This window comes from Perca fluviatilis, chromosome 18 (assembly GCF_010015445.1).
Source record: "Perca fluviatilis chromosome 18, GENO_Pfluv_1.0, whole genome shotgun sequence".
Taxonomy (NCBI): domain Eukaryota; kingdom Metazoa; phylum Chordata; class Actinopteri; order Perciformes; family Percidae; genus Perca; species Perca fluviatilis.
This window is the reverse complement of record NC_053129.1, coordinates 15,752,930-15,776,715: the sequence shown is the minus strand read 5'-3', so window position 1 is coordinate 15,776,715 and position 23,786 is coordinate 15,752,930. Positions and strand designations below refer to the sequence as shown.

The 23,786-nt window shown below is 39.7% G+C and overlaps 1 protein-coding gene across 1 annotated transcript; it reads right to left on the bottom strand.

The window, feature by feature from the left end:
* Positions 1 to 498: 498 nt before the first annotated feature.
* ccn2a (cellular communication network factor 2a) lies at positions 499 to 4,056 on the bottom strand. Its single transcript, XM_039781271.1, has 5 exons — positions 3,787 to 4,056; positions 3,385 to 3,601; positions 3,034 to 3,276; positions 2,702 to 2,913; positions 499 to 2,583 (listed from the first exon to the last, which is right to left on the bottom strand). Exons 1-5 carry the CDS (start codon positions 3,847 to 3,849, stop codon positions 2,287 to 2,289), a joined length of 1,032 nt encoding a protein of 343 aa, XP_039637205.1. The 5' UTR covers positions 3,850 to 4,056; the 3' UTR covers positions 499 to 2,286.
* Between the last annotated feature and the right edge of the window lie 19,730 nt (positions 4,057 to 23,786).

Here is a 23,786-nt window from a genome sequence, read left to right as displayed (position 1 = left end):
AGTAACAGCACCGATATATGCAAATACAAAGAGTCTTAAAGCCTGAATACCAAGAGAAAAGTTTTTTAATCTGCATGATAAGCTAAGCATTGCTAAAAATCACAACTATTTGAGGGTGGTCTCTTGTGTCATTATAAACAGAAAATCTAACACAATAGCAATGGTTGTATTACAATTTAAAGTTAAGAAAGATGTGTGGGCAATTGTACACAACAGTATAACATACTTGTTAGACATATATTTAGAATGTTCTGCAGCAAACCATTATACTGTTTGACCAACAATTACAACTGTGGCTCAGAGAGATTCATTTAAGGCTGTGAAGATATCCTCCTTTTAAGATGTATGCGTATGGCTTCCAAAACAAGCTGAAGATGTTATAAAAAAAATCCATGAAAACCAAATGAAAAGGGCACCAGATGGCGACATTAGACTGTCTCAGGCCTCTTTTCAAAAGGTGAGTGCTGTCAGCCAGGGAGATATGAAAGGCCACTGTTGTCACCTTGAGACATTTAATTTTTGTTCTTTAGAACCTACAGTATCATATATCCATATTTTCTTATGTAAACATGACAGAAAAAACATGCATCAATGCATAAACTAATACATTTAAATCACAATGTTATGCTTTTTCAGTTCAGCTAACAAATCAATAAGGAGCAATTTGGTAAACAGCCACCAGTCCTGTGCATTATTAATGTTGTTTTCTGTATAAGAACTTATACATTTTTTAAACGTCTGTGTTTACTGAAGAAGGCATTACAGTAAATAATGTTACATAAGTGGAAAGTGGAAGAACAAACCAACATATGTTATTCCTGTGGTGGGAATATAACAATATTTATTATCATAAAGAAAACTCCCACCTGATTAAATAATTTCACAATTTTGTTCACTTCAGCTGCAGACTTGATGTAGTGACTGAGCAAGGTTGATTTCCTGCACTCTGGGAGAGTGATCTTTGTGTTAATTACAAATTAATACATGCACTGGCAAAGATGTCTAAAGTTAAACATGAACAAGTAATAGTTACAGTATGCAGATCACTAACATGTGATTCCTGTGCCTGTTCAGTATGCTTAGTTTAAGGCGTTGGTCAATAGATCCCATAGTAGTGTATATCATGGACTTAAAGACAGACAAATTGGAGAACTCATGTTTGTATAAAAAATATAACATTTTATTTCCAGCTACAAAGTGAAACATGTAACATTTTTGTCACACTTCTCAATAAAATAGTAAAAAATACTGTCGACAAAAAAAAAAAAATACACTATCGATGCATTTTAAAGCACAGAACAAATTTGGCTTTTAAATTAACTTAAACTGTACAAATATATACATAATTTACACATCAACAATAAAAAAGGAATGAAATTACAATTCTTCCAGTCTTTTCTTCTATTTTTGTACAAAATAGACTTTTTTTCCTATAGACACTTGGTTTCTTCCTTCTGACCTGAATCAGTAATAGTCAACATGTCATTTTTTTTTTTTTTTTCTCAGTGCGGTGGAAAAGCCCACTATGTTCCATATCTAACCTTAAACTCAGCACGCTGCTTGCTTTCTCATCACATGCTGGGGCGGAAACTCTGACCTTTCCTCTACTCTGTGAGCAGGGTGAACAGCGTAGATGCAGAGACAAGGCTGACATTCAGGCCTGTGCTAACAGACACACACACACACACACACACACACACACACACACACACACACACACACACACACACACACACACACACACACACACACACACACACACACACACACACACACACACACACACACACACACATATACAAGGACACATTCAGACCTGTTTGGACAGGGGAACACTGGCCTGCTGTGGTCTGCATGCTCCATCTACAGCTGCTTAGAGTTTCCAGGTCTGGTCTGGACTCGAAGGGTGGGGCGGAGTTATTAGGCACCTCATTTAGAGAGGACGTCAAGGTTTAGATAATGTATAAAAATGCATACAGTAAAATGGACGGGTCTGTAAAGGGGATTTCAAGGGGAATGGGCAGCAACCTGACAGTAGGTTTGTCAAAAATAGAAGTTATAGTGCAGGAATCTCTTGGAGCTGCTATGCAACCCTCTGTCTGAGTCTATGTGGCTGATGTGCGCCAGCCATACAAAACAAACAGACACTTAAACAAGTGTCTGGACCATACTTTTACAATGAGAAAATGAGAAAATTAAACATAAAAAAACATATATACTGAGCTGCAAAATGAGATGGAGTTCTGTTTGTTTTCAAGTCATAAGCTGTGATCGTCCTTCAGTGGCTCACGCCATGTCTCCCATCATCTTCTTGTAATACATGGACTCGAAGATGTCGTTCTCCCCGGGGCAGTTATGGTGACAGGCGCAGGACTTGATGAACATCATGTGCTTCTTCATCACCTGTCCGTCGGGGCATTTGAACTCCATGGGCAGGGTGGTGGTTCTGTGGGGGGTGCAGCAGCGTCCATCCAGGCAGACGCCGCAGAACTTTGGCCTATAGGACTTGGTGGTAGTGCAGCCAGAGATCTCGAACTTCATGGGCTTTGAGAGTCTGGGAGTACGGATGCACTTTTTTCCTTTCTGCAGGAGGCAAATGAAGAGCAAAGCAACTTTATTAAGCATTCTTTGGCTATTTAAGTGCTAATACTGTATCTGTACAGTTCATAAAAGAAAGCAGTGCACTTGAACAACAACTCACCCTAATGCTCTGCTCCAGCTGTGACTCGCATGGTCGCACCATACACAACCGGGTCTGTTTCTCCAGGCGGCATTCACGGTTATCATTGGTGACCCTGGTGGAGATCCCAAGGCCACAAGTCTTAGAGCATGCGCTCCATTCAGTAGTCTGAACCAGGCAATTCTCCCTCATCAGGGAGGGATCTGGGCCATAGGTCTCCTCCTCTCTGTAGGCTGTAAACACGGGAGCAAACACTGGATTAGAAAGACATTCTGATTATGTCTCCTCTTTGTATAAAGATCAACAAAAAAACTAGAGTATTGTTTGCCTAAAAGAAAAGGAGACAGACTTACCGGCCAAAGCAGAGCCCATGAAACTGTGTCTGTCACACTCCCACTCCTCGCAGCACTTCCCTGGCACCTTGACACGTCTCGGCATGGGGCAGTCTGGGCTGGGCAGTCTGATGTCCATGGAACAAAGAGGGACACAGCCAACGGCTCCATCCAGACAGGTACACTGGTACTTGCAGCTGCTCTGGAAAGACTCCCCGCTCTTGTACATCATGCCTCCGAAAACACATGTGGCTCCCTCTCGAGCTGAGGGGGAAACGACAAGGGAAAGGTCACAAGTCGGTTCCAACATTAGGGACAGTTAATGATCTACAGCAGGGCATCACAGAACTTTTTTTTTCTCCAACGGCTCACCTGTGCACACTCCTATGCGTCTGTTGACGGGGGCTCCGAAGTCACAGTAGAGGCCTTTGTGTGGGTCACAGAAGTCTTTCTCAGTGCAGAGCTCCCCCATCTGTTTGGCACACACCCTGCAGCAGCCACAGCCATCCAGCACCAGGCTCACTCCTGGGGGGCACTGAGGGGGAGTGGAGGGGCACGAACACTGGTTGCTACACTCCTGACCTGCAGCCTGAGTACACACAGACATATGCTTAGTTAAATATCATCTCCACAAAGTTTATTATACAATAGTTATAGTTACACATCCAGCACATGGAGAACACAATATATTTTAAGCATTGCCTATATGTTTAAAGCCTGAGCTTCTAAGCCCAAAACAAGAAAAGCAGCAGTATAAAGTCAGTTTTGGCTTACCATGTATGAGAGCATGATGCTCAGGAAAGGCAGCAAAATCATTTTCTTCATTCCAGCAGACATCTTTTCTTCCTTGTAGAAATAGATTCTAGTTTTTCCTTAAGTCTTGTTGAGAAAGTTTTCCTTTAGTCTTAGAGTTTGAGCTTGAGAAACCGTTTCTGATCAAGTTGATCTCTTGTCTCGTAGCGTGTCTCTGCTGCTCCGGTCACAGTCTTTCTTGGTGAAAGCTAGAGTTTAGCTTCGGTAGAGGAGTTGATCTGAGTTCTGACTGCAGAGCCCAGCTCCCTTTATACTCACTGGCCCTCGTAGCACGTCACTGGGGGCTGAATGGAGAGCCAGCCCTGGACAAACATGGACATACTTGGCATTCTTTCCTCACTTCCTGACCCCCACTCCAGACATCCCACATTCCTGCTGTCTGAAGGCAAGGCTCTGCTGCTCGGCCAAACAACACTGTCTCTCTCTCTCTTAGAACGGCTTTCATCTGGAATGGGAGGTTAAGTCTGGTTAGAGGCCTGGGACCCCACACTGGGAATTCCTGAAGACTGACTTCACAAACAGACAGCCGGTACCTATAAATATTAATCGAAAAAAAAAAAAAAAAAAAAAAAACAGTTAAAAAAGGAAGGCACAAAGAGCTCTGAATGAAAGAAGAATAGTTAAAAAAAAAAAACAGGTAGAAACTCATAAATATGTATCAACATGTGATGATTAAATACACTGATTGATGTGTGATGGGTGGTTAAGATTGTAGGCCAACTACAGCATTCCTCAGCTTTGGCATCAAAGGCACACAGACAGCCTGTACTTTAACACATTAACAGTCTGCTGTTAAGGAAAGGAAGTTCATTTGAGTCATTAACTTGAGCTGGTTATCTAACAAGGTGCACAGAGACTTTGCAACTGCTGCAAAATTCTTGTAACTTTGTCTTCTGTACTTGTGTGTGGTTACTGATACATCTGGGACACTGCAATGGCATGTTTGTGCACTGACATCAGTGGCTGAACTGCAGCTTTAAGCACTGAACATTAAAACACATTATGATCTATTATGCATGAGTGGAGCATTTTGTTCACAAAAAGTTCCTCTGATTCTGTTTGATTGTATGAAACACATGATATGCATGTTATTTGTGAATTATATTCCCTTGTGACTATGTACATTAGATATAGACTCATTTAAAAGTAGCATTGGTGGATTATGTATTCTGATCCTTCACTGAAGTAACAGTAGCAATACCACAATGTAAAAAATACTCCATTACAAGTCAAATTTCTGCTTTTTTTTTTTTTTTTTTTTTTTTACAATTTACAATATTTCCCTCTGAAATGTAGTGGAAGAGCATATAGTATATAAATATATATTATATATATATATATATATATATATATATATATATATATATATATATATATATATATATATATATATAAGTATAAAGTAGCATAAAACGGCAGTACCCAAAATACTTTTTTAGTACAATAGGCTTACATGAGTAAATATACTTACTTTGTTACTTTGCACCACTGCAAACTATGAGCCAGTCTAACTTTCATGAGTACCATAATGCAAGCTACTATAAATAACTGCTTCAAATAATACTCGCCTCATCCAAATTTCCTTATTTATGCAAAATCATATGAGACTCCAGTTTAGCAGATATTCAACCTTATGGATTTGACAAATGTTTAATAGAAAATGTGCTATGCCTGTCATTTATTTGAATATGACAAGATGATCCTGATGTTCTGTTTCCTAAATTACCTGAGCTGAATTTACCACCCTGCCAAGGCATGCAGGACAGGTATTTAGGGGACAAAGACTAATGCTCTTAGTTAATGGCACATTAGGCTGCTTTTCTTCCTTCCCAAAAAGGCAGTTTCTTTTAGATGATTCTGTTGAAAACAAAGGCTGAGGATTGTATTTCACATTTGACTGGGCGTTTTGACTCTAAGGGTCTTAGTCAGGACAAATCATGATTAAAAATCCTGAGTCGACTTTAGTGAAAGTGCAGCCTGGCCCATGAAGGCATGAGGGGCAGATATTACGGGAACAAAGGCTACATGCTCTCTGGCTTCTCACCTGCCTAATGAGGTTTAGTCTATGACAAACTTAAAAAGGCCAGGTGTGCCCTGTCCCTGGCCAGGCTTATTTTACTACATCAAACCCCAAAGTGGAGGATTGCAGGAAAGAGGCTAGACGGAGGTTTGTGTATTTTTTTGAAAAAGGGGGATCACACACCAGGCCAGACTCTTATGAAAGGCGGCCCTGCTCCTTCTACAGCCAAGCGAATCGGAAATGAAAAACTCCCAGAGAAACCTGGAGCTAAAGGAATGTGAGTGAGAAGCCAGCAGACAGGGCTGTTACTATAGAGGAAGCTTTTCCATATAAGGACGTCTGCTCTTTTCCTAATATGGATGTGTTCTTTCTCTATGCTGGCTCAGTACAGTAGGGACTCCTATTAGACCATCTGAGCAAGGAAAAACACAGCCGTGAGTGAAAGTGGTGTGTGTGTGTGTGTGTGTGTGTGTGTGTGTGTGTGTGTGTGTGTGTGTGTGTGTGTGTATGTGTGTGTGTGTGTGTGTGTGCTGTCAGTCCCGTCATCACAGCCTCAGGGCCCAAACTTCAACTCCATGATATCTAAAGGAAACAGCTTGATGGAGGAACGTGCTCCGGCCACGCTGCAAAACAACAGTCGAACTTGGTTGACATTTTGTTTGTTTCTGTCAGGTTGTTTATAAAGTAAATTTATCTCACATCACAGGCACATTTTTTGAATGGTTTTAAGGGATGTGTGAAGATCCTGTTGTTATTTTCGAGCTTTGTTTGATTTAACTATTTTTTTTAACAGATAGCATCAAGTCTGACTGAGTAAGAGTACTGAGAGGACATCTGATTGGTATACTATGACAGAGGAGTCTATCAATTGCAAGATTATAAGAAAACAAAGTAAATATTGTTTTTTCCTGCATGGTCACATTGTAACTGTAAGTTGGGAAACTGATATTTTTCTGGATGTTGTTATGCAGCTGGTTGTTTTTGCAGTCTGTCAGTCTCAGGGTTTCCTGTGCTGAATATCAGCAGGCATTTTGGTCACGTGCTTCACTGTTCTGCAGACCTGGATGTGTAGATGGGTTGACTGCGGTGGCCAAAGGAAACACATGGCTCTGTGTGTGGTAGGCCCAGATATGTCAAGGCTAAGTATAGACCAAGATATTTGTCTAAGAGAGTAGCTGTAGTTTAAAAGCAGTAATGGAACTGTGGTGGTGATACCATGTCAGGGGAGTCTGTTTCCGCTTTGTGCTGGTTGGCATTGGTGTTGTTGAACATACTTGCGTGACCTTAAGTCTGTTACATTTCACATGTTGGAAAACTGTATTATTGTTCTTTGTTGTTATGTACCAGTGTACACTGATAACAACTCCAACCAATTAAATACTAAACCTTTACAAAATAAGGCCCCTCCACATCCTCTATAAAAGAAAATTGCATTAATTTGCTTTAAACTTCCAATAACAGATTTTTTTGTTAGTCATCAACGGAAACAATCTGTAAACAGAACAATGCCATATTAACACCTTGTGAAGTAAACAGCAGCAAACAGTTGCCTATATAGTTTAGTTGTGTTTGTGTCCACCTGATTGATGTAAGTCCAATATTCACTCTCTTTTATCTTAGCTCTGTTTTGGTCTCCATGCACCAGCTCTTGAGGGAAAACTGGCTCTTTAGCCAAATGCTACACTATGTTCACCAGCTAGTCGCTAACTTAGTAGTAGAATTGCAACACTGTTTCAAGAGGAAGTATGTCAAAGTAAAAGTCCCCTAGTCTAGAAAATATTGATCAACATTTGAAAGTGTAAATGTAGGCAAACGCCAAATTCATTTTCCTAGGATGGCTAATACATGACCAGCTCTACTCTGTCTCTGATTGGCTAGTACTCGTTGCCTTCATTGGTTGGGTTGGTTACGTTTAGGCATAAGGAGTGAGGTTTGGTTAGATCAGCCAATCAGAGGCAGAGTCGGGCGGGTCATGCCTTCGCCAATATCACATGTGACAGGTGACAGATGTGGAAAATATTCAACTAACAGTAATAATTACTTTCTGGCATTAGTCATGCCAGCATTGCAGTAACAGGGCCAAGAGGTGACATACTGTATACAGTAACACAGAACACTGGAATCGGTCTCAGGAATACATCTGACGGCAGTATAATCAACAATAGTAACGCCATACTGATGTATTGTTTCACAGTTTATTTTTACAAAATGAAAATGTACCCCCCTTACCAAGGGAATCAACTGATGGAGTGATGTTTCTATTTTAGCTCTGCAGTCATACTGATGTAAGGTTATGTGACCTGTGCAGTTATTCCAGGTCAAGGCCTGCCTTCTATCCTAGTCTGGATTTACACACATCACTGCCTGCCACTTAGAGCCTCATTACTTCACTGCTGGTTTTGTAGCTACTGTGTGACATCACAGGGGTACATAACTGTGTCAGCTGGGGAGTTTCCAACTCAAGGATGTGTGGAGATGACAGACTCAGCATCTGACCAGGCTAGATTCTTATCTCTCTCGCTCTGGTATCGACACTGTCCACGTTTACTCTCTTTCAGGCGTGGAAAGTGGATATTATTCCCAGTTTTCTTTGACACCTCTTGTGTGTGCAGTTCCATCACACCATGCTTGATGATGTCAGACCCGATGCTGATGTCACAGAGGAGGTCTCTTCTAGCTGTTTCAAAGGTTCCCACACACTGCTCATATTCAGCACAGCTGCAGTCATACCTTCCTGACACTTTTAAAGCTAAATAGGAAGATAAACTTTAGAAGTAAAAAGGCCAGTTGCACTGAACACTCTGTCCTGAGGCTGCATTTTTTTTCTCACACTGAGCCAAATATGGAATTTAACATTTTTAGTACATGTAGCATTTCTAAAATCATCTGTCTTTGTTTTGTTTTTGTGTACTATACCTTCTATGCCAGCTTGAAAAAGAGGTGTGAGGTTTAATGGATACATTTATCCAAACCATGCTGCAGTTTTTACTTTACTTTATATGTACACTTAGTTTATTAGGTAAACCTAGTTAAAACAGTCTATGCAGTACAACAACCGTGCAATAAAACCCATATTCATTAATTCAAATTTAAGGTCATTTTGGAGGCCATAGTGTGCTACATGCACGTGTGTATCTATATATGCTCAGTATATGTATATATGTATATGTAGGCAAACCCAGAGTGTTTTTCCCAAACTGGGTCCAAATTTGAAGCTTTGGTTGTGCTATCTGCACTCAGCTATCCATTAAACTAAATTCCATTAGTGGTAGCTGGCAGGCTATTCGAGGAATGTTCCTTGGCTTTAGCCTTCAAACCAACCATCTATATACCACTGTGTAAACTGAACATGAAACCAAAATCTCAAAATGATTTTCCTGCCTGTATATTTCTGCCTCTTTGAACTCTTGGGCAGCCTGCCTGCAGAGAAGGTGAGGGTGAAGTTGAAAACAACATGGTTGCAAACAGGAGAGAAAGTACTGTTATTTTGTACTTCATTGGGATTTTAGGCATTGTAGTTGACTTTCTATAAGCGCAGTGGGGGAAAAAAACACATACATTTGTATCAACATTACACACAGCCACATATAAGGAATACAGACCAAACAAGATAACAACCTTGACAAGGCAGTAGAATAAGTGCATAACATTACAGTGTCATCTGCATTATGTATTTCATCCGTGAAGCAAACAGGCTAATCAAAACATCCTGGGAAAGTAAATTGCTGCAAAAACACTCATGGGGAAAATATTTAATGGATTGGATGGTGATCTGTTGAAATTTAACAATGAAGAAGGGATAGGTCAATTACTTAGAGATGAAAGACTTGGAACGGAAACTTTTTAAAGCCTGCCTATGAAGAGACAAGCAGTTGAAACTAATAATGGATCTGGAGCCTGGCTGGGATGATTTGTTGAGATTTAACAATGGGGTTGGTGGGCAGATGAACTGTCAAGATGGAAACTGTGTATATTTAAAGCCTTGAGTGGTGGAAAATGTTCAGACTGGAAACATGCATGAGACTCAATCTTTTTCAGGCACAGTCTGCACAAAATAGTTGGGTTTAGGATTACTTGGGGTAATGGACCGAAGCATAATATATTGACCGTTAGATGCCAGAGGGGCATATTTGGAAGGTGACTTGCATTTTTTGGTCAAATTTTCTCATAAATCAACTAGTAAGGTACATCTAGGGGAATGCATTTGCCAGTCTGTGTTAACAAGGGAGAAGAGATTGCTTTCATCTACCTTGGAGAAAGCATTTTTGACTGGCAGAAGCTCACAGGTGGAAACTAGCACTTGATATAGTGCATGGGAACATTTGTACAAATATAACAAGGGGGATTAATGGGTGGCTGAAATGTCAAAGGCGGCGAGAGAGAGAGAGAGAGAGAGAGAGAGAGAGAGAGAGAGAGAGAGAGAGTGTGGAACGTGCCTTTTTGAAACCTGTGTCCTTTGAAAGTGTTTAGACTAGAGACACTGATGAGAATTTGGGCTGTTACTCTTTCAACAAACAGCAGAAACTCATCTCAGATGTGGATTTACTGCCACACACATGGATATGGAAGTCAGGTGGTCTGTACTTAAACATAGCTCTGTGTGGGTCGAGGATGGCCTCTGTTCTGCTTCAGTGACCTTTCAGCTGGAGGTTTCTAATCTTAGACATCATGCCTGGCACTCTTAGCTCGCACTGACTACTTTGTTCTCTGGAAGTCCTATTGATGGGCATAAGTTTTGGGGTCATATAGTGCCTATGACCCTAAAGATGGTCTGGCCTTTACAGGTGATGGTTCCTAAATATAACATGGGTCCTGCCACACACAGTGCTACTGACACAATGGAAGCATTTAACTAGAGCACATTGAGAATGACTAAGCTTGTCATTTTGTTGAAGGTCTGCGCCTATTTGCTTCTTAGCGGGAGTTGGATGACGAAATTGATGCTACTCTAATGGCTGCACATTAAATATGGAGCTTGAACCAGGAGGTAATTAGCCTTGTGCATAAAGACGGGGGAAACAGCTGGCCTGACAACAACCTAAAGCTCTATAAATAAAATGGTAATATATATATATATATATATATATATATATATATATATATATATATATATAATGTATATTATACACAACTTTGTGGAGTGGGCTGGTAAGAATCACCTGCTGCTGAACTTGGATAAGCCCAGAGAGATGGTTTTGACTTTAGGAGGAAGGGAACGGCTCCGCAGCCCGTTTGCATTCTTGGTGGAGATGTGGCTATGGTTGAGGAGTACAGATACCTGGGTGTCAACATCAACAACAGGTTGAACTGGAAAATCAACAGCACTGCTGTTTACAAGAAGGAGGTGAGCAGACTCTATTTCCTGAAGAAGCTGAGATCCTTCAAGGTGTGCAACAGACTGTTGGAGATGTTCTACCAGTCTGTTGTTGCCAGCGCTCTGTTCTCCTCCACCATCTTCTGGGGCAGCAGCATCGGAGCCAGCGACACAAACAGACTGAACAAACTGATCAGGAAGGCTGCCTCCGTTATTGGCTGCAAACAGGACACATTTGAAGCTGTGGTGGAGAGGAGGTCACTGAACAAACTGTTATCTATCATGGATATCTCCAACCACCCTCTCCACCCCACACTGGTCCAACAGAGGAGCACCTTCTCTTCTCTCTTGCTGCCGTAACACTGTAATTTCCCATTTTTGGGATCCATAAAAATCTATCTATCTATCTATCTATCTATCTATCTATCTATCTATCTATCTATCTATCTATCTATCTATCTATCTATCTATCTATATGTATTGTTTATATCCTGCTCATGTTAGCTCACTGTCACACTGTCATGACTCACTGGGACACTACTAGAACAGAGCCATCCTTAACGTTATCCGTAAGACCTGTGCTTGGACTGGTCAAAATGTCTGCTGTTAAAAACTACTATAGCTGGGTGTAATAACTTCCTAGAGTCTTTCTAGAGTTGAATAGAGTTGTTCGTCAAGAAATAGCAACAGCATGTAACTACCTCTAAAATCACAAATTGACATTTAACATTTCTGTGTGTATATGGATTAAACAAACAAGATACAAAGTGTGTGACTAGTACGTTTTTTAGAACCAGGCTAGCACACATAAAACAACGCCTGCAAACCACTGTTTTTCAAAAGTACAACACAATCTGCATGTGCTTTTCTCTTACAACATTTTGCTCTGACACATGACACTGTTTTGCCCAATGAGGCAGTTTCTTTTTTTTTAAGTGACTTTTATCATCCAGTGACAACAGAACAAATAACCTCTTCAGATTTTCAGTGTTCTCAAATTTACTCACCTTGTGGTTCCCTGAGCCAGACCACATCCTAACCATTTTCAATATTTGAATTTGTAAAACAAATCCATGTTGTGAAGTGTTTGAATTGAAAGTCTTGTGGCTCACACATAGTAGGCACTGAATGTAAATACATATTCTGTAGCTTTCTGAGGCCACTGCTTCCCTGCAGGAATGTCAGCTTCCCCTTATTAGCTTGGCACACGACTGCATACCTCGGCTAATTAGCTTCCTGTAAAAGCCTTGAATAAAAACATCGTATTTAATCACACGCTGCTGCTTTGTCTCATTCACTGCCAAGGTAAATGTTACTTCAAGCTGAGAAAAAACGGACATTTTGCTTTGTGGGTTTCTACTTCCCAGACAGGTGTTTTAAGCCGTGATGTGCAGCGATCCAGGTCAAGACTTCACCTTAACATTCCTCAACATCAAATAAACTTTGACTGTTTTTCTATCATTAGACTTTTTAAAAGCTTTCATTTAAATTCATGTGTTTTTTCATTCACACTGAGGTTGCCTGAGATGTCAACCTGGTCTTGAAAGTGTGTATTTACTGTCTGTTTTACTGGATGGGTTACTGGCTGTCAGCAGGATAAATGTGCTCTCATAAAGTTGCATATAAAGCTTAGTGACTGCTTTTACAGTTTGTTGGTTTACTGTCAGAAACAGAGTGTTCTTGCTACAGAACTTGTTGACTAGTTTCTGATCATTTAGCAGCTGCCAATAACACAAATCTCAATTTACATAACCTCAATCAAACATACAAATTATTTACAAGCTGTTTACCGTGGTTTAACTGCTTATTTACCTCATATATGAACATACCTACACCTTCTAACAAAACTTCATTTATTTAGAATTATGAATTGCATGAAGAGATTTGTGTGTCTTTGTAGAATTATTCCCTGCAGTCATAATGAAAACATTTGAGGTTTAAAGTTTAAAACAATCTCACTTCAAGATCCAGTTAGTACCTGTTATGGAGCATTTGATCATATCAGATTCAGGTGTAGTATGTATCTTAAAGGGGAACACCACCTAAATTAAGAACTAGAAAATGCATTTCCTGCAGAAAATGCATGTGAATGCTAAGTTTAATTGCTAAAGCTAAACTGGATTGCTGGCATAATTGCATAGTGAGAATGTATGTTGAATAAAGTGATAAAAAAGTCATAGGATGGGCACCTGGTTAGCTCCCCTGGTAGAGCAGGCGCCCATATCTAGAGGGTTTACTCATCGACGCAGCGGCTGCGGGTTTGACTCCAACCTGCAGCCCTTTGCTGCATGTCATTCCCCTTCTCTCTCCCCTTTCAAGTCTAAGCTGTCCTATCCAAATAAAGGCCTAAAATGCCCCAAAAAAAGTCATAGGATAGTATGCCAAAAAAAGTAATATTAAAGTGATAAAAAAGTCATAGTATAGTATGTTGAAAAAAGTTGTAGTATAGTATGTCGAAAAAAGTGATAAAAAGTCATAGTATAGCATGTCCAAAAACGTTACAGTGTGGTATGTCGAAAAAAGTGATGAAAAAGTCATAGGATAGTATGTTGAAAAAAGTGATAAAAAAGTGATATTACAGTATGTCAAAAAAGGTCATAGTATAGTATGTCAAAAAAAAGTGATAACAAAGTAAAAGCATAATATGTTGAAAAAAGTGATAAAAAGTCATAGAATAATATGTCGAAAAAAAGTGATAAAAAAGTCATTGTATAGCATGTCCAAAAAAGTCACAGTGTGGTATGTCGAAAAAAGTGATGAAAAAGTCATAGGATAGTATGTTGAAAAAAAATCATACTATAGTATGTCGAAAAAAGTGATAAAAAAGTCATAGTATAGTATATCGAAAAAAAGTGATAAATAGTCATAGTATAGCATGTCCAAAAAAGTCAGTGTGGTATGTCGAACAAAGTGATAAAAAGTCATAGGATAGTATGTTGAAAAAAGTCATAGTATAGTATGTCGAAAAAAGTGATAAAAAAGTGATAGAATAGTATGTCGAAAAAAGTCATAAAAAAGTCATAGGATAGTATGTTGAAAAATGTGGGCAAAAAAGTCATTGTATAATATGTCTAAAAGTGCATTTATCTCTTAAAAACAACCGGTTGGGAAAGAGACTGACAGGAACACAAACTTTAGGCTACAAGTCTGTTACAACTTTTCCTTTAATCTTTTTGAATTCTTCATTCCTCTAAAGTAGGTCTTGAAACTAATAGCACTGTATAAGATTCAAACACTACAAATTCTGTCTTCCGATCATTCTCCTATCGCTCTAAGCTATCTGACCTGACACAAATTTAATATTTTTGGAATGTATGTCTGTTTCGCTTAGAATATTAGATCTCAAAACTTGCTGAAACATGAACAATTTAAACACATATAGAATTGGAGCACTCAAACTTCTGTATTGCAATCATTCTGTTATCACCCTAAGCTATCTGACCTGACAAAAATGTTCAGGGTTTTGGCACATTTGTCGCTTTCACATAGTATGTTGGACCTCAAAACCTACTAAAACGTGAGATTTGAGCACTGAACCTTCTGTCTGTTAACGATTCTTTTATCACCCCAAGCTATCTGACCTATCAGAAAGCCTTTGGGTTTTTTGGCATATTTGTCTCTTTAACGTGGGATATTGGACCTCAAAACTTACTGAAACAAATAAGATTTGAACACTGAACCTTCTGTGTTCCAGGTATACTCTTATCACCCTAAGATATCTAACCAGACACGGAGTAACTGTAGTACCATATATCAAAAAAAGCCATAGTACAGCATGTCAAAGAGATGGTACCATATGTAAAAAAGTAATAGTACAGCATGTCAAAGAGAGTGAAAAAAGCCGTTGGCATGTTGAAAAAAGTAATAGTATAGTATGTCGAAAAAAGTGATGAAAAAGTAATATTATAGTATGTCAAAAAAAGTTTAAAAAAAGTCACAGTCTGTGGCAGGTTAGCTCAGTTGGTATAGCAGGCACACATATGCAGAGGTTTATTCCTTGATGCAGAAAGTCCAGGGTTCAAATCTGACCTGTGATGGTTTTCCTGCATGTCTTCCCCCTCTCTCTCACCTTTCATATATAAACTTTTAAAGGCAGAAATGCCCCCCCCAAAAAAGTCATAGTATGTAGAAAAAAGTGATGAAAAAGTCACATGATAGTATGTCGAAAAAAAGTGATAAATAGTCAAAGTATAGTATGTTTAAAAATAGTCATATTATTGTATGTCTAAAAAAAGTGAAAAAAAAGTCATATTATAGTATGTCAAAAAATGTGATAAAAAAGTCATAGTATAGTATGTCAAAAAAGTGATAAAAAAAGTCATAGTATAGTTTGTCGAGAATAGTCAAAGTATAGTATGTTGCAAAAAGTAATAAAAAAGTCACAGTATTGTATGTCGACTGAGAATCAAAGATGGGTCAGAGCTCGCACTAACTACTTACTGGTTTGCTGCTGGAGCAATGCTAACCACTGAGCCATTGTGCCACAAGAGAACTGCTGTTGAAAACATTCAAAGCATAGTATGTTGCAAAAAGCATAGTATAATATGTTGAAAAAACGTCATGAAAAAGGACAGCCCACACTGGGAATCGAACATAAGTCTGCAGTGACTACTTACTGGTTGGCTGATGGAGCAGGGGCAACCATCAAGCCACTGTGCCACGAAATAAACTACACTGAAAACATTCATAGCATAGTATGTCGCAAAAAGCAATTAAAAAAAGTCATAGTATAGTATGTTGAAAAAAGCCATTAAAAAAAGAAATCCAGCCCAGGTTGGGAGTTGAACATGAGTCAGATTCCACAGCTATTCTCTGGTTTGCTTGTTGGAGCAATGCTAACCACTTAGCCCTTGTGCCAGAAGAGAAATTACAGTATTACAGTCTAAAACATTCATACGATAGTATTTTGAAAAAAGCCATAAAAATGTCAATGTATGGTATGTCGAAAAAAGTAATAGTATAGTATGTCGAAAAAAGTGATAAAAAAGTCATAGTATAGCATGTTGAAAAATTGCTAGCCTGGACTGGGCATGACACACGGGTTAGAGTCTGCAGTGACTACATTCTGGTTGACTGTTAGAGGAATACTAACCCCTGAGCCACTCTGCAAAGAAAGAAATTATGTTTTAATACATTCATATCATAGTATTAAAAAGTCAAAGTATGGAATGTTGAAAAAGTCATAGTGTAGTATGTCGAAAAAAGTGATACAAAAAGTCATAATATAGCATGTCGAAAAAAAAGTCCAGCCCGGACTGAAAATCAAACAGGGGTCAGAGTCACCAGTTGAAAAAAGTCAGGAAAAAGTCATAGTATAATATGCTGAAAAAAACATCAGCCGGGACAGGGAATCGAACAAGAATCAGTCTGCAGTGACTTATTGGTTGACTTGCAGTAGCAAAGCCAGAGACCAGATAATTAAGTCTCAAACTTGTGATCAATCAGGTATAATTCTGAGCTGCTCCGTAGATATTATTTGAGAGACTAATTTTCTGGATCCACAGAATGCTTGTTTTCTTTTCATACCCAAATGAGCTTTATTCTATTGTAACAGAAACAGAAAACGAATAGAATATGTACCCATATACTCAGAACCTGGGTGCTCTGTGTCATCTAAAACATCTTTAAATGTATTGTCTATTGATTGTTCAGACTTTATACTTATAAACACCACACATTTAAGCACTCTAGTTGTTGGATTTGTGAGAGAGTTGTTTGTGTGAACTAACATTTTTGGACTGTCTTAAACCATAGGAATAAAATGTCAGAATTTTGAAAATTGTCATAGTTCCAGTTGACATGGAAAACTTGTTGGCAAACAGCTCGCAGCAAGTCCAATATTCATTCTCCTTTTAGCTCTGTTTGGTCTCCTGAAGGAAATATTTGGCTCTTTAGCTGTTAAATGCTCCACTGTGTTTACCAGCTAGCTGCTAACTGTATCTGTCTGCTGTTTGGTGCTGCAGATAGCACACAGTGGGTTTACTGGGTTTATTTTGAGGAAACCAGCTGCTTGCTGTGGCTGAAAAAAACACTGATGAGAGCGGTGAGGGTGAACTAAAACAACTAAAAAAGTTGCCAGAATACTAAAACAATGAGCTAAAAGACATCATACACACTGTCAATTGGTCCATTGTTAATGTAAAAAATGGTGATTATAACATCTTTAAAGTGCTCTAACTGAGGAAAAGTCCATCTGCCGATAATGATCACTTCACATGATTGAATGATCCAGAACAGCTACTACACATTGAGGTAAGATTGTGCTGATGACACTAATAAAAGTGAGCTGTTGAATTTGGTGGACAAAGTCAGAAGTGGTGAAAACCAGCTTCTTCCAGCTGAGGCAACTAGCCAAAGTAAAACCGGTTCTATCTCGACGTGATTTAGAAATTTTAATCCATGCTTTTATCACCACTCGTTTCGATTATTGCAATGCACTTTACACTGGTATTAGCAAATCAAATATGGCACGATTACAGCTAGTCGAAAATGCAGCTGCTCGTCTTTTAACTGGAACTCGAAAATTTGACCATATTACACCCATCCTCCAATCCCTCCACTGGCTCCCTGTGCACTTTCGCACTGATTTTAAAATTCTTTTATTTGTTTTTAAATGTCTGCATGGCCTGGCCCCCCAGTACCTGTCTAATCTGCTCGTGCCCTACACCCCCTCTCGTTTGCTCCGGTCGGCTGACCAGGCACTACTGGTCGTCCCCAAGACCAAACGTAAATCCAGGGGTGACCGTGCGTTTGCCGTGGCAGCTCCGAGACTCTGGAATGAGCTGCCTTTGCACATCAGACTGACTGAGTCTCTTCCTGTTTTTAAATCTCGTCTTAAAACTCATTTATTTTCTTTGGCTTTTAACTCAGTTTGAGGGTTGACTTTGAGTTTTGTATTGTTGCATTTATTTTTTATTGTTTTATTATTTTGTGTTGTGCCTGTGTTGTATGTTATTGTTTATTTATAGACTGTGTTCAGCACTTTGGTCAACAGTGTTGTTTTTAAGGTGCTTTATAAATAAAGGTGGATTGGATTGGATTGGAGTAGAGAAGCAGTGGGTTCCCAGATAGCTCAGTTGGTAGAGCAGGTGCCCATATATAGAGATTTACTCCTCAATGCAGTGGCCCTGGGTTCAACTCTGACCTGCAGCACTGTCTTAAAGATTCTTTTTTTGGGGCTTTTCCCTTTGTTAGTAGTAGTGACAGTGGATAGACATGAAAGGGGGAGAGAGATGGGGGAATGACACGCAGCAAAGGGCAGCAGGTTGGATTCGAACACGTGCCGCTGTAGGAGTCAGCCGACATGGGGCGAATGCTCTTACTGGGTGAGGTAGAGGCCACCCCAACCTGCGCCCCTTTGCTGCATGTCATTCCCCCCTCTCTCCCCTTTCATTTCTTCAGCTGTCCTGTCAATAAAGGCCTAAAATGCCCCAAAAATAATCAGAACAACAACAGAACAATTAAATTTGCCTATAGATACTTTGTCCTTTGTAATTGATAGCATTGTCACAGCTCACACAGGCACAATATGAATGGATGATCAATAAAAAAAAGGGTTAGTGTGTCTGTACAATGCCTACGGTCCGTATGTAATCATAAATAGTCGTAGCACTGTATGACTATAGCAACTGTATGACTAATGGTATAAATTCATAAACTTTAAAGTATTTTGTATTTGATTTAAACATAAAACCAGCCCACAGATTCAGCTTCTCATACTGGCACTAACATCAACGCAGAGAAAAAAAACATAGAACGTTGTTCAAGCCAAAACCGCTCTTATTAGAGAAGTGTGTGAAGAGCACCTCTCATCACTGCGGGAGTTTGGCTTTACCGATGAAAACCCAGTTGGACCTTTTTTTGGCAAAACCAGCGTCTGTGTGGTGTGTTGACTGAAAAAAACATTCAAAGTCAACAGCAGATCTGTTATCTGATAGAGTTGTTAGTGCTGAACGCTGCAAAAGGGAACACCGTTCTCAGATGACTAATGAAAATGAACAAAAGGTGAACGATTAGGGCAAGGAGGACTGTTCCTTTGTAAACGGCTGTGAAAATATTACTCTCCGAGGTCCTTCCCTTTTGCTCAGCTGTCAGCGTAAACACAAATGTGTTCTTAACTTAATAAGGCATTGAAAAAACAAAATTTTCAGCTGCTGCTTCATACGATGTTGATGGAATAATGAACTGCACTTTTGTGACTGGTGGGTTTTGACCATAAGGAGAGCAAACTGTTCCCTATAACGTCTTGATAGAATTGTGCTGTGTCTTATAGAAACAGCCTGGCCAGGGCTCCCATCTGCTCTAATTGTTTCCAGATATGAAGTTTCTGCACAGTGGCTAACTGGACCCCTCCCTGTCTGTGTGTGTGTCTGGAACGAAAGGCCTTTCCCCATCTGTCTGCTAGAGCTGCAAGGTCAGACTGTAGCCTACACCCTCGCCCCATGTCTGTCTGTTTGGTGGCAATCTGACCACTCTGTGCTCCTCTGTGTGTCTGTTAGCTGGAAAGTCACAGCTGGCCTGTTGTTACTCACTCCTTTCTTTCTCTTTTGCTAAAGGTAACTCTCACAGTATCATGTTTTCTTGAGTAGAACCGCTCCTACTTTTTCTGAAGCTAATGATAACCAAGAGAGACAGAGCAATGGTATCCAACTGTGCCTTATGCTATACAAATGTTATTCACCTTGCAGCATACCTGCCCACTCCAAACTGACCAGAAATGTATTATGCTCCCATCATCCTCTTCACAACAACATGGACTATTCCCCAGCTGGAACAGTGGAAGGTGGATTCCTCAGCAAAGTGAGAAGGAAGTGATGACGCAGGAAGGAGTCATTGCTCAGCTAGCTGTCAAACCGGCAGCAGACGACCCAAGGTTCACATGTTTCTCCTACCTCAACACAGACAGCAAGAAATATGTTTTCCACTCTCAGCAAGAGTGAATCAGAGCATACACGCAAAAGGTTTGTAATAGTTTAGTGGTAAAATAGTGATGAGCAAACCATGTCATCCATATGAGACTTACTACAATGTGGACAACAGCCAATCTAAGGAAGCTTAATTTTTTCCTCCAAATTATTTCTACGTCTTTACCTAAAATAGTCATCTTAAAGGAATACTTTGGAATACATTTTGGAAAATATGTCTATTAGCTTTTTTGCTGAGAGTGATAAGATGGATAGGCCTACTCAAAATATGAAGCTACAGCCAGGAGACGTTAGCTTAGCTTAGCAAGACAAGACAAGACACCCCGATGTTATATGTCCAGCCAAGAAATAGTCCAACACATCAGCTTTACACTTTTACTCTTACAATTTTACAAAAATAAATAGATAAACTATAACGTGTTTGCGAGCTTGGATGTTTCCCTCAATTTCCAATATTTATGCCAAGCTAAGCTAAGACAAGCTAAGGTAGCCATCAGTCAAAAATTAGTGGTATCAATATTCTCATCTAACTCTCAGCAAGAAAGCGAATAAGTGTATTTCCTGAAACGTTATGTCTCTACAAATTTGCTTCACATAGGTTGTCAGGCAGCTTTCTAATAAAATGTGGAAAATATATGTTCATGTATAAACTGTGTTCAACTAAATCTCAGATTACTCTTCAGTAGGGCCTACATCTCTGGTTGACGCAATGGCAACATCAACATTAATCAAGAGCCAAAACACATAGCCACATACTGTAATGTCTGCTTTAAGGATAATTAGCTTGTCAGATTTACAAATCTTAATCCAGTTAAAAGTATCATCATCACCACATGTGTTACCCTAGATGTATCCCATGCATCATCAACTGTGAGTTCACTGCTATTTTTCCAGCTGTATCCAGTCCTGCTCAGTGTATAAATCCATCAGCAGCAGAGCAGGAGGAGGCGATGACGCAGGAAGGAACGATCACGCTGCTATCTGTCAAATCAGTGGCAGCAGACTCGGATTATTTTTTACAGTTCATGTAATGCATTTGGATGTGACCACATAATGACCATGAAAATACTCTAAAACCCTGTAAATACTGGTAATAACACCAGTATTTACAGGGTTTTAGAGTATTTTCATTGCTCAATTAAAATATAGCTTTAAATTCTTCAACTTTTGTTCCTGTTGCTGAGATCACATTTTTACAGACTCCTCCAGGATCAAATATGGAGGCCCACTAGCTAAAACTGAGCCTCCTGTGCTATAGAGCAGTACGGCATATATGACCAGGCCCCTTGTGAGGTCTCAGTTACAGTAAAATGATTGAAGGGTGTGACAGTTACGTAACTACGAGGTGTCGTGTGATGCTGTGTGAATATAAGGCCTTGTTCGACTGAGGAGAGCCTTTATGGGGCACGTCTGACAGGTAGGTGTTCTGTCACAGCGTGTCAATACGCAGCCAGTCTCGGGGGCCCGATTTGCACTCTCTCTGGTCCTAACAGATTTTTCCTTTTACCCTTTATATGCTCATTTTACTAAAATATCCCTGAAGTTTCCAAATTGTTTTATCAACCAATTCTGATTTCAGTTTTGACTTGGTCTCCTCCATCCATCTGGTTTCTCTTTTTTTCTCGCTCTGTGTTTGATAGCCAAGGATCTTTTAGTTCTTTGTTTAATATCACACATACATAGTGTTCTTTATTTTGTTCTTTACCAGAACAAAACTGTGTTTTGGGTGTACTTGCAAAACTTAAACCTTAATTTGCACTCTGACTTTCACTAAGCATGTATAAACTGATGGTTGCACCTTTCTTACTGTGCCTGTGACTGCAACCTTTTTGTGGTTAACTGTATTCTCCTTTACCTCCGCTTCTCACGGTAACTGTTCCCAGGTATGTTATTCTCCTGCCTTTTGGACATGTGGTTTAGCGTGCCTGGCAGGGCGACAGGCAGCTCTCCTGGCTCGGTGTGTTTATGCAGGTGCAGGACATTCAGGACACACCGCCCTGCAGAGTATTTTGGAGGGGCTCTTCAGAGCAGCCTATCCTGCAGTATTAGAAGGGGCCGCCTATATGTGGCATTTTAGTGGGACAGCCCAGAAAAGGCATTTCCTCAGGTTACTGGAAATGGGGCAGTAAAGGGTTTGAAACTAAGTCAAACACATCAGAGTAAGAAATGTTTTAAGGACAGAGAAAAGATGAATGTTCAGAAAAACATCATGAACAACAAGAGTGCTCAGTATGATCATCCATCACATTTTTATTATACTATCAAACTACAGGCTGTTATCATGAACCATTCGTATGTATAGCTACGAAAAGTAATGCACTGGAATTAGTATGTATTCTAAACTAAATTACAACGGCCATTTAGACGACCGGGGTCCGCGGTGCTCTGTAATTGGCTCACAGTCACCTTTTGTCGGCTAAACTTAACAGCAATGGCCCCTGAAAGGATGGGGCCTCACGTTGCCCTGTAGCCAGCTCACAGTATCCTCTTCTCGGCTAAATTTAACTGTAAGGGCGCGCACTGTAACTTCATAGGATATCATACACATTGTTGTGCATACGTTTTCGTAAGATATCATACGAACCCATTGATGATAATGTGTTGTAAAGCAACATTATGTAACTATTTTACCTTGAAAAACTGCTTCACAATTGTTTATATGCTGCTCTGAATTGCAGGGCATGAAATTCTTAACAACATCAAGGTAAAGAAAAGAAGAATACAGTACACTTCAGCACTAAAAGGTTGTTGGGACATAAAATTTTCTGCATAATAACCAAAGTCAATATTATGTCTGCTGATGATATGCCCGAGGCTAAACAAATAGTACCAGATTGCGGGAATGTACAATCTCTGCCTTTACACACGTCCAGGCAGGGACGGACTGGGGCTAAAAAACAGCCCTGGACTTTCTCCCAAATAGGCCCATCATCCGGCCATTCGCCCCTAGCTGTGCGCTTCAGACACTAGCCGGGAAGTCCTGATACTATGCCACAACTGTAACCTATCAGACAAGGTATTCACAGCAAGTAACATCTCAAAACCAATGATGATAATTGGGGTTGTGTTTATTAGCCATTTGCGGTTGGTACCATCTTTACAACTAAACACTCTCTGTAGAGACAGGTGTTTAGGCTTTTGCTGAGGGTGGTAAATTGTTCCAGGCATTGACTATCTGACTTGGGCCGTGTGAAATATTGTGATGGAGAGCATCCTGGGACTTCCTGGCACTTCCCTGCACTCTCCCTGTCATCCTTTGTGCTGAAACTATCTTCAACCTGAATAAACAAATGATTTTAAAGATAGGTTATTAGCTATTATTTATATAATATGTGTTGCTTTGTGTTAAAGAATTAACATTGAATAACCTATTTAATATTTTGTCAATGTCATATTACACTTTTGATTCATATTAAGGCTGTGAAATTATGAAAATGACTAGGACCTATCAATTTAGTCTGTGAAGCTTTCACAAACAACCACCAGGTCTTTGCCAGTTCCACAATAGTAAACACAAATATGAAAGACAAGGAAAAACTGCACTCTGATGGAAGACAGACAGAGAGGGCAAGCTAGAATTTTTTTGGTTAAACTTTTGGTTACATTTGGTGAATTATTTAGCCCCCTTCCCTGTTTGTTAGCACATTTGTGGAACCGATGCATGCCTGTTTTCCCGTTTAATTCAATATCATAGCAGCAAAAG